Source organism: Schistocerca serialis, chromosome 10, assembly GCF_023864345.2.
Source record: "Schistocerca serialis cubense isolate TAMUIC-IGC-003099 chromosome 10, iqSchSeri2.2, whole genome shotgun sequence".
Taxonomy (NCBI): Eukaryota; Metazoa; Arthropoda; class Insecta; order Orthoptera; family Acrididae; genus Schistocerca; species Schistocerca serialis.
The window spans coordinates 58,603,946-58,618,022 of record NC_064647.1 but is presented as its reverse complement, the minus strand read 5'-3'; the positions used below and the strand labels follow the sequence as shown (position 1 = coordinate 58,618,022).

General features: G+C 39.3%; 1 protein-coding gene across 6 annotated transcripts in view; it reads right to left on the bottom strand.

Moving 5' to 3' along the window:
- LOC126424529 (longitudinals lacking protein, isoforms N/O/W/X/Y-like) overlaps positions 1-14,077 on the bottom strand; it is a 288,869-nt gene that overhangs the window by 120,470 nt on the left and 154,322 nt on the right. The window contains exon 4 of one of the 6 annotated variants that reach the window (XM_050087265.1): positions 5,045-7,077. The exons of the other annotated variants lie outside the window; for them this stretch is intronic. Coding sequence (XP_049943222.1) covers positions 5,419-6,810 — 1,392 coding nt within the window. The 5' untranslated portion in view covers positions 6,811-7,077 and the 3' untranslated portion in view covers positions 5,045-5,418. Of the gene's footprint in view, positions 1-5,044; positions 7,078-14,077 lie in introns of those variants that run through there. 6 annotated transcript variants of the gene reach the window in all.

Below are 14,077 nucleotides of genomic sequence, written 5' to 3'. Positions count from 1 at the left end.
ACAACAACAAGAACATCATTCTTGAAGCAAATGCAATAACAAATTTTGTTATGCAACAGCTGATATAATGTCCTCAGAGAATCACTTGTTGTAGAACAGATGTTCAAGTGGACAATTAATTGTTTTAGTTGTTTTAAATGATTGGTTTCAGTTCACAAGAACCATAATCAAATCTAGATAAAAATAAAATAACGGCACAGACTATGATGCGCAACAATGCTGTTAAACCGTGTCAAACATCAAATATGCCAGAATGTACCTGACTACCGGTACCTGTCCAACTTACCAGCAAAATTTACATGCTACGTTACAGGATAAAACAGTGGTCCGATAGAATCCATGTTATTTGTACCGCCCGCAAGGTAACTGCCTGCACCTGGTGCCTCATACATTTTTACATGTGAACAAAAATTACATTTCCAAACTGAATTAATAATAATTTTTTGTTTGTTGAGAATACTGTTTTATCGTTGTTGTATTCACTTGGATCAACCAAAATTAGGTTCAATTCTTGGTTTTGTGGTTGTAGATCTTGAGTTCTTCTAAGATGTTAAGGACTCATTCATTTTCAGCCCTGCGTAAAATGTTCAAATTACGAGTGCTATTCAGAATACAAGTTCCGATCGGCCGCGAAATGGAAACCACTGTGAAAATCCATTGAAGCTTTGCACAGACGTGTTGGGCAGTGTCTCTACTATGTCCATCGATCACAGCATGTCGCTCCTTTCAATTCTGAGTGCACAGTGAGCATGAAAAGGTGCCTAGAAAATAGTATCTTCTGCCAAGTATGAGGGCCCAGTGAGAAATTTTGCCGGAAGATATGCAGCCCACATAACATAACTGTCACGTGTTTCCTTCTTCAAGACAGTTCATAGCCACATTCTGCAGGGGCAATGGAAATGTTCCTGCCGTGGTTCCAATTGGAAGTTTTTGATCATCGAAAATACAGCCCGTAATTGTCTCCCTCTGAGTTTCATCTCTGCTCACATGAACCGCTGGCTATGAAGACAACATTTTGGCACAGAAGCACCAGAGTCTTCCTCTCGACCCTCTTGGTAGGATCGGTGTCAATCTTGCGGTATGCACTGTCACCAAGTAGGACCCGCATCTTCTCAGCTTTGATAGGATCATTGTTGCGTTGCCCTTGTCTGCAGGTAATATTACTATGTCTGGAAGACTCTGGCGCTTCTCAAGGATTCGGCTTTCCTGACAAGATTGCCAAGAAGCTACGCCCGAGGGCTGCTGTTTCTCCTAGATTTTACAGACTGCCGAAGGTGCACAAGGAATCGATTCCATTACGTCCCATTGTCAGCAATATTGGTGCCCCAACGTACCTTCTCGCCAAGCACCTCGAACAACTGCTTAGCCCTTACATTGGGAGATGTAAACACCATATCTGTAACTCCATGGATTTCCTGGGACACATCAACAACCTTACGCTTAAGGAATCTGACATACTGGTGAGCTTCGATGTGCTATCTCTAGTCACTAAAGTTCCATTACAAGAATCCTTGGAACTCGTCAGCCAGAAATTTGACGAAGAGACCACCAACATTTTCAGACATGTTCTGACATCAACTTACTTCTTATTTGATGGTGAATACTACGAGCAGACAGAAGGAGTGGCCACGGGGAGTCCACTCTCACCCGTTGTCGCAAATATGTACACAGAACATTTCGAGGAGGAAGCTCTCGAATCAGCACATCTAAAACCCACCTGTTTCTTTAGATATGTGGATGATACCTTTGTTATCTGGCCACACGGAAGAAATAAACTGGCAGACTTCCTCACACATCTCAACTCCAGACGCGAGAATATTAAGTTCACCAAGGAGATTGAAACGGATGGGATGCTCCCTTTCCTAGATGTTTTGATTAGAAGACGAGCTGACGGCACTTTGGGTCACAGCGTGTATAGGAAGAAGATGCACACCGATTTGTACCTACGAGCAGATAGCTGCCACCACCTAGCACAAAAGAATGGCGTGCTCAAAACTCTTGTACACACAGCTCACACCATCTCCGACAGGGACGGTCTCCGACAAGAATTGGACCATCTGAAGACCGTGTTTCGGAGCAACGGTTACGAGGAAGGGCAAATTCGGAAGGCTCTACATCCCACACCTGCAGCACCGGCAGAAACTGAGGATTAACCTCAGGAGGAGGCGGCCTTGGCTATTATTCTGTTTTGTGGGGCCTTATCCGGAAAAAATTGGACGCATTTTACGTAAACACCAAGTGAAAACCTTCTTCCGTCCTCCAAGCAAAACCGAGAGCCTTCTCGGTAGCGTCAAGGACAACCTCGGGCTACGTAAATCAGGGGTTTATCAGATCAGACCATTCGTACCACTGAGGACCGATGCCGAGAACATCGACGGCACACTAGACTGCAACAACCCAGTAAATCGGCAATCGCTGAGCATTGCCTGTCAGAACTCCACAGTATGGATTATGACCAAACCAAAGTCCTGACACAGACTTCCAAATACTGGGACTGTGTCATCAAAGAAGCCATAGAGATTAGAGTACGGCACCCACAACTAAATCGTGACAGCAGTTACATCCTTAGCAATGCGTGGGAACCTGCAATCACCCAGATTAAGAAGAAAAAGGATATTTCCCAGAGTGTACTGACTTCGGGGGAGGAGGGAAGAATAACGAGAGCGTTGCCGGCGGACCCTCCTAAACGAGAAGACCTAGGACGCAGCACCCAGACGGCGGGAGAACGGACTCTGTACCTGGACCGCGCGTGGGGCACAGACCGCACCGACTCGTAGGAACTGCCTGAGGGAGGAGGGAGATTGTCCTATATATACCTGGCGCTGGCCCACCGCCGGTCAGTACATCGGCGCACCTGACGATGGCAACGTGATTGGTTGCCGAAATATTGTGTCCTATGCACACTCGTACCAGGCTGTTAAATTGAAGAATAACATGTAGATAAGTAGCTGGAAGATGGAGCTAACTGTTGCAAATAACACATTTTTTATTTTTGCAGTGATTTCCATTTTGCAGCCGATCAGAACTTACTTGCCAAATACCCCTTGCATTATCAATGTTCATGGCCAAATTTAAATTTGCCATATGTGCCTCAAACACGGTAGTGTCTGGAGGGCATACATGTGCTTCCCGAGTCGAGCTTTGAAGCTCCCCTCCATGTGCTCTATGTACTGTTTATGTGGTCACTGCACTTAACCCTATAGATGTCCGAGTTGTGAAACTTATTCCTACTATAATAGACTTTCTGGCAGAGCCAGAATTTATGCAAGTTATTTGTTTGAACACCTAGTTTTGCATTTGTTTTAGTAAAGCATCTCTTACTTCATCAGAAGTATTCTTCTGTTCTCACCTCCGTACTTTGCTATAAATTTGCACCACATCCCTACCTTTCTATCAATTCATCACGATCACTTTTCTAAAAATGTGTGATGCTCTTTCAATTTCACACTGGCAGAGAGGCTATCTTAATAATCTATACCACTGCATAAAGGTGACAGTTGTTGGTTACAGATAACTGTGCCCAATTATTGGAAAAGGGGACAGATCACACCTGTCTACAAGGAGGGTACTAGAAGTGATTCACAAAACTGCCGTCCAATATTCTCCACATCGATTTGTTGTAGAATCGTAGAATATATTCCGAGCTCAAACATAATGATGTATCTTGAATAGCATGACCTGCTCAATGCCAACCAGCACAGATTTCGAAAACACTGATCATGTGCAACCCAACTTGCACTTTTCTCATGTGACATACTCAAAGCTTTGAATCAAGGCAACCTGGCAGATGCAGTGTTTCTTGATTTCTGAAAAGCATTTGACTCAGTACTACAACTACTCTTACTGTCATCAGTACAATCATATGGGGTATAAGTGAAATTTGTGACTGGATTGAGGACTTTTTGGTAGGGAGGACACAGCTTCGATGGAGAGTCATAGTCAGATGTAGAAGTAACTTTGGGTGTGCCCCAGGGAAGTGTATTGGGACCCTTTCTGTTCATGTTGTTCATGTTTTATATTAATGACCTTGCAGACAATATTAATAGTAAAATCAGGCTTTATGATAAAGTTACCTATAATGGAGTACTATCTAAGAGAACTGGCATAAATATTCTCTCAGATCTTGATAAGATTTCGACATGGTGCAGAAATTGACAACTTGCTCTAAATGTTCATTAATGTAAAATTGTGCACTTCACACACACACACACACACAAAAAGTATCCTATGTATATAATATTAATGAGTCACTGTTGTAATTGTGGTGTAACACTTTGCAGGGATATGAAACCAAATGATCAGATAGGTTCAGTTGTGCGTAAAGCAAGTGGTAGACTTGGGTTTATTGGGAAGTGCAATCAGTCTACAAAGAAGATTGCTTACAAATCAGTTGCACAACCCATTCTAAGCTATTGCTCAAGTGTGTGGGACCCGTACCAATAGGACTAACCGGGTGGGGGGTTGAATGTATACAGGAGAAGGACAGCATGCATGGTCACATGTTTGTTTGATCCATGGTTTTCTCATCACATGTTATTTCAGTAAAAAAAAAAAATTCAAAATACAGGAAGCTTCTCTAAACTTAAATATAGATATATCTCAACATGCTTTGATCAAAATGGTGATAAAGTGATAATTCACACAGTGCAACACATACAAACAGAAACTGAGAGCCATTTATATTTCATAATGCTCAAAATGGCATGAATAACAATATAATGCCATCCAATTAATTCCAGACATAAAATGTCTCCCCATTCAGACATTCAAGCAGGAAATCCTGTGGAAGCCCACATTGCAACAAGAAAGGAAAGACGATGATGAATGGGAATATGGAATATTAACACACTATTACAATTGGAGAATTTGGACAAGGAGATGAGAAGAAACAGGAGGTATTCTGGAGAAATACGTAAATCAATTCTTGGTATTGTCACAATTATCAGCAAGTAATATAAGGGGATATTATAGTTTTCAATATTATGTAATAATGCTCAAAATGGCATGAATAACAATATAATGCCATCCAATTAATTCCAGCACTACTTGACTTGCACTCACATAATTAGGGTCTTCACCATAAAGACAATATTCTGTATACAACAAAATATACACCTGATGATAGCACAATGCCATTATTGGCATAATTATTAAGTAGCAAGTAATACAGCTCTCAAGGAATATTACTTCACATGCATTGAAAATAACAATTTTTCACACAATTTTAAAATATACTCATAACTGACAAAATTTACACAAGAATGAATTGTACTCACACAACACAAGGAATCATTGCTTCAAGTAACTTGCATATATAAACTGCCACAAATGAAATAAAACTGTCACAAAAAGTCTTCACTAATGATCAGGAACACACACTACAGCATTCACCCATTTCTTTATGTCAGGTTCATATTATCACTCATCTCCTACAAAAATTGCATAATTTTCTTGCCTCAGACAACGGCGAGTAGTCATATGTTTTTTTAAAGTATCACTCCTAAAACACCGATAACTGCAGCGAGGACACTGAACCTGTGGTTCTTTACCACATTCAAACTTCAAGTGTCTATGTAGCCCTTGCGGATACCGATAAGACTTGCTACAAGTATGACAACTAAACCGGGATGCTGTCTGGGATGTTGTCAAAGTCACATTATTCAGATAATCACTGCCAGATGGTGAATGCAGATTTTTCATTTCTTGAGTGCAAAACTTTTCTTCATATGTAAGATCTTCATTCGATCTCCTGACTTCTCCAATGTCAACTTCAGCACTGTTACAATCATCATGATAATCACTGGCACTGCGATAATCGTCATCATCATCATCATCATCATCATCAAGAGTAAGGTCTTCTACAATTTCCATGTGACTCTCAAGCACCTCAGATTTTATTTCTAGTGATACCTCCTGTTGGTATGCACTCAGATTTGCTGACTTTTTTTCCGGTAATACTGTTTCCAGTATTAAAAACTGTTCATTTTCTGCAACAGCCATTTCCCCTCTGGAGCTCTGCAACTCACTGCAGTCAGACTGATAAGGAATTTGAATGTATGATGATGATGATACCGTGATGTGGGCAGATGAAGACGAGGTCTTTTGCACTTGCACTGGACTGTAAACTGATCCACCAGATGAGTTATTTGCTGTGGCCATTACTTCCCTTTGAGGGGAAAGTTGATGTACGCTATCAAAATCAGGAGTAATAACTTCTTTGAATGCATTTTGGCCCATTCCCTGATCAAAACTGGAGTGTTTAATAATTTTTCTATGCTTTTGAATGGATTCAGAACCTCCATCCTGGGACGACCCAGATGGACAGCACCTTCTAAATGACTGCACATTTCTTTCTCGTTCATTTTGACTCAAGGAAGAGCACGATACAGAAACAGGTTGCGATGGGTTATTTTCTGGAAATTCATTTCTTTCACTACCTTTTTGCATGTTGACGTCATCCACACACCCACTGCCAGAGAGTCCTCTTACCTGAAGAGACTCTGAGAGCTTCAGAACACCACTGAGCTCCTCCTGCGGTACATTTACTTTGCCACGGTACATAAAATCCAACAGAGCCTTTATGGCGGCGTATTTTACATCGTGCAGAATAATAATTGGATGCTTCTCATAGTTTTCAGAGAACAGTTCCTCAAAATATGGACTACAGGCTGAAAGAATTATCTTATGTGCTCTTAAATGATGCCCCTCAGCACTAATTGTGCAATCCGTTAATTTCTCATTTTCCAACAGAGCATCAAACACAGACATCAAAGTAGCTTGATGCTTATTCCACCTCAAATGAACATCCATCCTTTACAGCTGTTGCCACGAGACTTCAATTCTGGTATAACGGTGACTGAACTACTACAGTGATACCATTTATTAGAAAAGTTCAGTTTCCTCGGAAGAACAGTGAAATAATTTTCTGCAAGTTCATCTTCAGAGGGTGAAGTAATGTTTCTAAGAGTTTGGCAGAGTGGAATCTTCAATCTTTTGTGAATAACAGATAATCTGTGGCAAAGATCTTCCTTCAAATTGCAGATACAGTTGCCGTTCCAGAAATTTTGAGCGCCTGACCTAGTGTGTAAAAATCTTATGTTAATCCAATTATCTTCAGGAAGAGTTAGTTACAAAATTATTTACAATCAGTGTAGGGTACAATGACCGTAAGTGTAAATGACCAGAAATGATTATAAATTAAAAAGAATGGAAAATTAATTCACATAAATTTTGTTGAAAATTCATCCTAACAGAGATAACGGATGTTTGTTGTACAATTTTACTAATGACATACAGGTGTGGAGGGCAAAAACACGAAAACACCAAAAAGACAACACATAAGCATGCCCAATGGGCATAAGAAAACTCTTGGCATTCGAGACAGCTTCCAGTCGTCTTAGAATGGATACATGCTGTTTGTGTATGGTTTTCATTCTCCCTGCAAAACAGTGGCATTTTCAGGTAACGATGATTGAAATGGGCAGCTGTCACGTACCCTTCTCCCCAAGGTAGACAAGAAATGCTCAACAACATTGAGATCTGGCGAATGTGGTGGCTAGTGGAGATGTGGCAACTCATCCTCGTTCCCACAAAACCAGTCCCGGGCAATGCAAACTGTGTGGCACCTCGGAACACGGCATCACTATTGGGAAACAAACACTGACCACAGGACGTAACTTATCTGCCAAAATGGTCACACAATCAACAAGAGTAATGTGATCTTGCAGAATATCCACAGGGCTCACAGAATACCACAATACGGTTGCACATTATGACGAAACCCCACCACGTTTCACTTTTTGGACGTAAATTCGGCCAGAATTTGGAAAGAGTGTGAAGCAAAACTCATCTGACCAAACAACATCCTACCAGTGCCACACAGTCTAGGATTCATAGTATCAGCACCACAAGCACCACATTTTCTGTGATGGGCAACAGCATCACTAATGGGCAGTTTTTTTTATTTTAGCTTGCCCTGCTATTTCCTGCTCATGGAGGCCCCCTCCCCTGCCTCCCCCTTTCTTTTGCTGCTGACAGGTTTTGTGAGTGCAACATTCAGATCTGCAGTGACTTTTGCAGCTGGCCTCCTCTTATTTTTCATTATATCCTCTTCAATAGTCATCTGTCATAATCACTAAATACACAATTTTGTCCACATCGCAACTTAGTGGGTGACGTTTCTCCTCTTTCCTAATGGGTGACGTTTCTCTGATTTCCCCGTAAGCAGTACAACTCTTCTACACAGTGCCTCTCGAATCACCAAGCACTTTGGCTAACACAGTTACGGAAATACAACAGTTCAATCTCTAAACTAGGCTATCGTCCACAAATAAGTTCGACCATGCATTTCTCGTGGTATGTTCATATTTTTGTCCACAATCTGCGTGTTTGATGAAATCATGTTTTATCATCAGTCTTTAGTTTGGAACAAGGTGTTGGCAGAATGTTGCCATCACCAGGCATCTTCCTACTAATTACAGTTTAATTCGTTTGATTATATCTGTCATAAGAGTGGTGGTTTTTCTGTCACTGGATGAGGTAGTAACGTTCAGTTGGAAATTTAACTGGGTCTGCCCAACCAATTTCCTGAGTTAGAATACATTTCGTACATTTACCTGTCATATATTAAGTGGAATAAACTTTAAATTGTACATTCTTTTCTGGAACGCAGCACTATACAAAAACAAAAAATGCTACTTACTGACATTTTCATAGATAATCATACTATTAGATATTATACTTGAACACATATATTATCATATTTTAATCAATTACATTGTGACACATATTAATAAAGAGCATACTTTACTCACAGAAATAACACGAAAATGTACCCAATATTGACAATTATCCTTTTTAAAGAAACAGCTCAAGGATTTAGTATATACTTATGTTGTTGCTAGAATGGTCATTCCACTGTGGAGAAGCTTCTTAATAAAGTACTCACTGTTGCTTTCTAACTAATCATTCAGCAATTTTATTCCATTTTTATGTCATGTACAAAGATTTTGAATTCTTTGCACAAATCCATTTGATATCCATCGTCCATTTAAGAAAATATGTGAAAACAATATCTAATGTTATAAAGCAGATGCAAAACAAACTGAGAGATTGTGGCTGCTGCTCACATGTAATAACTGTTTGTGTGCAGAGCCCCATACTGCCTAGTTGGCAAATGCCCAAAGTAAAGGAGTCACCCTAAAGTGTTCGGGAAAGGGGGCGGTGGTGGCGGTGGTGGTGGTGGTGGTGGTGGTGGTGGTGGTGGTGGTGGTGGTGGTGGTGGGGGGGGGGGGGGGGGGGTACACTCCTCGGCTATTGTGTTGAAGATAACCTGCAATGCTTTTCCAAACAGCGCCTGCATGGACATCAAAAGAAATGAATAATTCTTGTGCACGATTGGATTGGCAGGCCATTGCACCTGTGGATTTCAGTCATTACTACTTGAGTCAATCTGTTTTTTAAGTGGCAGTTCTTCATTTTTTGTGGTTTCATTAGCAATTCTGTGATCAGAAATACAAGAGCAACTTCCGAGATGGCAACAGTTTGATAAATAGTAAATCCATCATAATAAAGAAACTAGTGCTTACATACAGAGGAAAAATACAAACGAGTGACACACAACATGTAGAAATCAATGGACCTGATTTCTGGCAGTTTACAACATTATTACAGAGGACAGAATTCAACAGCTCCTAACTTCAGAACCTTTAAACACTCATTGTCTTTTATATTCAACCTCATAATTACCGCATAAAAACTGCATATGAATTTCACTAATGGTTGCTCCATCTCATTTACTACTCTCCACCTCCCTCCCCCTCCAATGTAGTGTCATCTATGCAGTTTAGAGTGACTTTGGGAAAATCCAGTTATCAGTGCTATAAGTCATGATGGTGGCAGCAGGAATTTTGTACCACAAACTACTCCTCCAAAATAAATTTTTAAGAGGTTGCAGCTGGACAAAGTTGTGCACATACCTACCATACTCTCCCGGCAGGAATCACCTGACAGCTTCACAAGCCCAATTTGAAAAGGAACACTGGTTTGGTAGTGTTGTTAGAATATTTTTAAGAAAGAGTGAAACTGCTCATATACTGTGTCCGGTAAATTGCTCTGCACTGTCAGTAAACTGCTCTGCACTGTTCATCCTACAGACTCCCACTGAGCAGTGTAGCTAAGTCAGCATTTATCATTCTGTGCAGCAGTCATTGACATTTACACAGTTTACAATTACTAGTGATTTATCAACTGAAAGTATTTGTCCAAAGTTTAGATAAGCAGTTTTTAAGCATTACGCAATATGGCTCAGCAATGAGTGGGATCTTCAGTAAAGCTTGTATCTTCCAGATTTGTGTGGCCACATTTGAAGAAGAATGTGCAACACTGGACTAAGTTATATACAGCCTACCAGAAGAGCAAAATTACAAGGTGTACCAAATCACCTATTGGAAAACTCCTCATTGTTGATGAATATTTTCACTTGGTACATAACGATATAGTGGGTCCTCTACCTCCCTCTGATGAATTTATATACTGTTTAAGTTGTATTGATAGATTCACCAGCTTGAGTGAGTGGTGACTCTCTGAAACATTACAACCAACAAAGTAGCGAAGCATTCTTTTAATTCCAGCATTACCATATTAAGAACACCACGACAGGTAACAGATCAGAGAATACAAGTTCCATCTAACATACATTCCAAGCTTTAGCAAAGATTTGTGGCTGTAAAGTGACTAGAACAATACCAACTGCAGGCTTGTGGAAAAACTGAAAGGTTTCACCATACTCTGAACAGTGCCAAATGAGCCTATGCTACAGCTAAATAGGATAACATATTACAAACAATTCTGCTCAGCTTCTGTTGCTTCTCCTAAAATGAAAATATTCTACAATACCAGAAGTATATGGCACTACACTGAAGTTACCTGGGGACTTCTACTACAAACTTCGTGTCACAACAGACGTTGACCTTCCAACTTCCATCATCGAGTTGAAGAAAAGGGTGAATCACGTGAAACCTACTGTATATTCTTTCAAGACAAAAGGATCATTTTTCATCTACAAGGATGTGTTTCGATACAATTTCTACAATACAGACAGCACTCATGTATTCCTATGATGGTCAAAATGACTTAATTCAATGTTTACTCAAGTTCTTCACTGTTAAGATTAAATACAAACGAATCAACATTTTTACTGATTGAAGCCCTGAGCATCCATAACCATCAAACTTGTTGCCAGACTACCAGCACAGGAAGTATATTCCACCATCTTTGGGCGTGCATCTGAGATATTATTATTTCTCGCTCCGATACTTCGGCTGACAGCCATTTCCGAGCTGGATAGCTTGCAAGATTTTTAAATAACTTTAAACAATATTATGGAGTAAACACAATTGTGTCAAAGATAACACTGTTGGGAACAACAGCACCAGTCTTACCTTGTCTTGCTTTGACAGTACAAATGAGAAGTGAGGGGTTTCCCAGATTTGCTGAGCTGGAAACCCTAAATCGTCACCCTAAGTCATTCCAACATATGCCATCCATAATAATCAACTACATACTTTGTAAGCACTGTGGACTTGCAGACTCTGTTCTTGCTTGCTTCCCCCTCCCCCCTCCCCCTCTTAGTTGAATAAAGTTTTATCTACAACTGATGCTCTTTTTATCAACACTGTTATCGCATATACATGTGCAAAAAGTTAGAAGATCAGAATGTGTGCTGAAATTCCCACACAAGTTTGGGGGCATCATTGAGTGACACCCACAATGAGGGGAGAAAGATGTGGTGACACGTAGAGTTAACAATGACTGAAAAGTAATTTTTTTTTTTTTTCAAGTTATGAATAACTGTGTGTCCATTTCTGTTATTACAAATGAATGGAACACTCTGCCATTATTTAATCTACATATTGTTTGTTAAGAGCAAAGATTGTAAGAACTAAGTAGTGAGTTGGAAATAATGAGTGTTGCTATCAAAAATAAATTACTAACGCTTTAGAAAATGAATAATAGAAAATGAAGATATTTTGCAATGATATCTTTGTAAATAAATTCTTTAAATGGTAATTGCAACAGAAACAATGTTACTAACTCATCAAAATTATAGTGATATTTTTTACATAGGCAAAGCCTAAAAAAAAAAAAAAAAAAAAAAGAGTTTCTTATTCATAAGGAAAACAAGCAGCAACCATCCAAAGACAACTCTGAATACCCCACTGCTTTAAATTAAGTATAGGATACTGTCAACATATTAGGTCCACACGAATTATAAACTGACTGATTGAGCAGTAAAACACAGTCCAAAAGATTTCAAAGTACGCTTTCTTTACTGTACCGTGGAGATGCCATTATTAGCAAAATAGAATGTGTAGGCCATGTTCAAAAATGTTTGGGAACAAGGCTGAGAAAACTAACTGTTGATATGAGAGGAAAAAAATTAGTCAATGGAAAATTGTTGACTTGTCAGGGTCGGTTAACTAAAACTGAAATAGAAAACTTGCAGGTATACTATGGGCAGGCAATTAGGAGAAATAAAGAAAATCTGGAGGCAATGAAGAGAGATATTTGGGCCATATTCTTCTGTAAGTCCTCTACTGATGATAAGCCATGTCATGGATTGTGTACATCAGGAGAAAATTAGTGGTGCAAATACAATACGGCTCAGGCAACTGGAGAATCTTATTCTCACCAGCATTCTCTTCCTACTGCTGTAGGCTCATCCTGACCTCCTAAGGAAATGTCTACATGGGCATACACAGAACCCAAATGAATGTTTCAACAGCATAATTTGGAACCGTCTTCCTAAAATTGTATTTGTAGGCATGCATACAATGAAACTAGGAGTTCGTGATGCTGTTATTACATTCAATTGTGATAATACTGGAAAGTGTTGGGTACTGAAAGAGCTGGGAATTAATCCTGGTGAAAATATGATCACTGGGCTGCAACATTGTGATAAAATAAGGATAGCCAATGCAGACAGATCTGCATCTAATATGGCTAAGAAAACAAGACAAACATCCAGGAAGGTGAAAAAGAAGCTGGAAGACCTGCTAGAGGCCAACAGAACTGCAGCAGGACAGTTTTAATTAACTGTAAGTAACAAATTTCAAAAGTTTTTTTCTTTAAAGTCAATTTCCCACCAACTAAAATTTTCAGTACATATGCCCCATTATATCAGAAACTATCATAGATAAATTAATGAAATTTTCAGAGACTCTGCATAACATAAAAAGCCACCTCTGGTACTACATTCATTAATATTCCCCCATTAGGGAAAATTAATATTTTTTGTTTATAAATTTAAAAAAGTTATTTCTTAAAAACTATAAAATGGATAAAGTAGGTTTAGTACAGTTGACTCTATTAGCATCACGTAACATACAGTAAAATTATTAAGGTCCTGCATCAAATAGTTTTTTTTTTTTTTTCAGAATTGGGTCAAATGCTTGCCTAAATTAACATAGGTTAGATAGGCAGGGTGAGGTCCCCCTTTTTAAGAGTCGTCCCTGACCAGTAATTGTGCAGTCTGTTAATTTCTCATTGTCCAACAGAGCATCAAATACAGACACAAAAGTAGAGTGTTGCTTATTCCGTCTCAAAGGAACATTGTTGCTCTGGTCCATTTTGTCTATCTGTGTTCATGAGACTTCAAACTCTTGTATAAATGTGGCTGAACTACTTCAGTGATACTATTTACTAGTGAAGTTCAGTTTTCTTGCAACAACATGAAAATAATTATCTCCAAGTTGATTATATTCATGTAGTGAAGTGATGTTTCTCAGATTTCAGCAGAGTGGAATCTTCGGTCATTTGTGAATAACAGATAATCAGGGCAAAGATTCTACTACAAATTGCAAATGCAGCTGGTGTTCCAGAAATTTTGAGTGTCTGACCCAGTAAATAATCTTATGTTAATTCAGTTATCACTGGCAAGAATAAGTTATAAAATTATTTTACAGCACATGAGTATAGAGGGCAATGACCATTAGTACAAATGATCAGAAATGATGAGAAATTAAGAAGAATGCATAATTATTTCACATAAATGTTGAAAATTGGTCCAAATAAATAT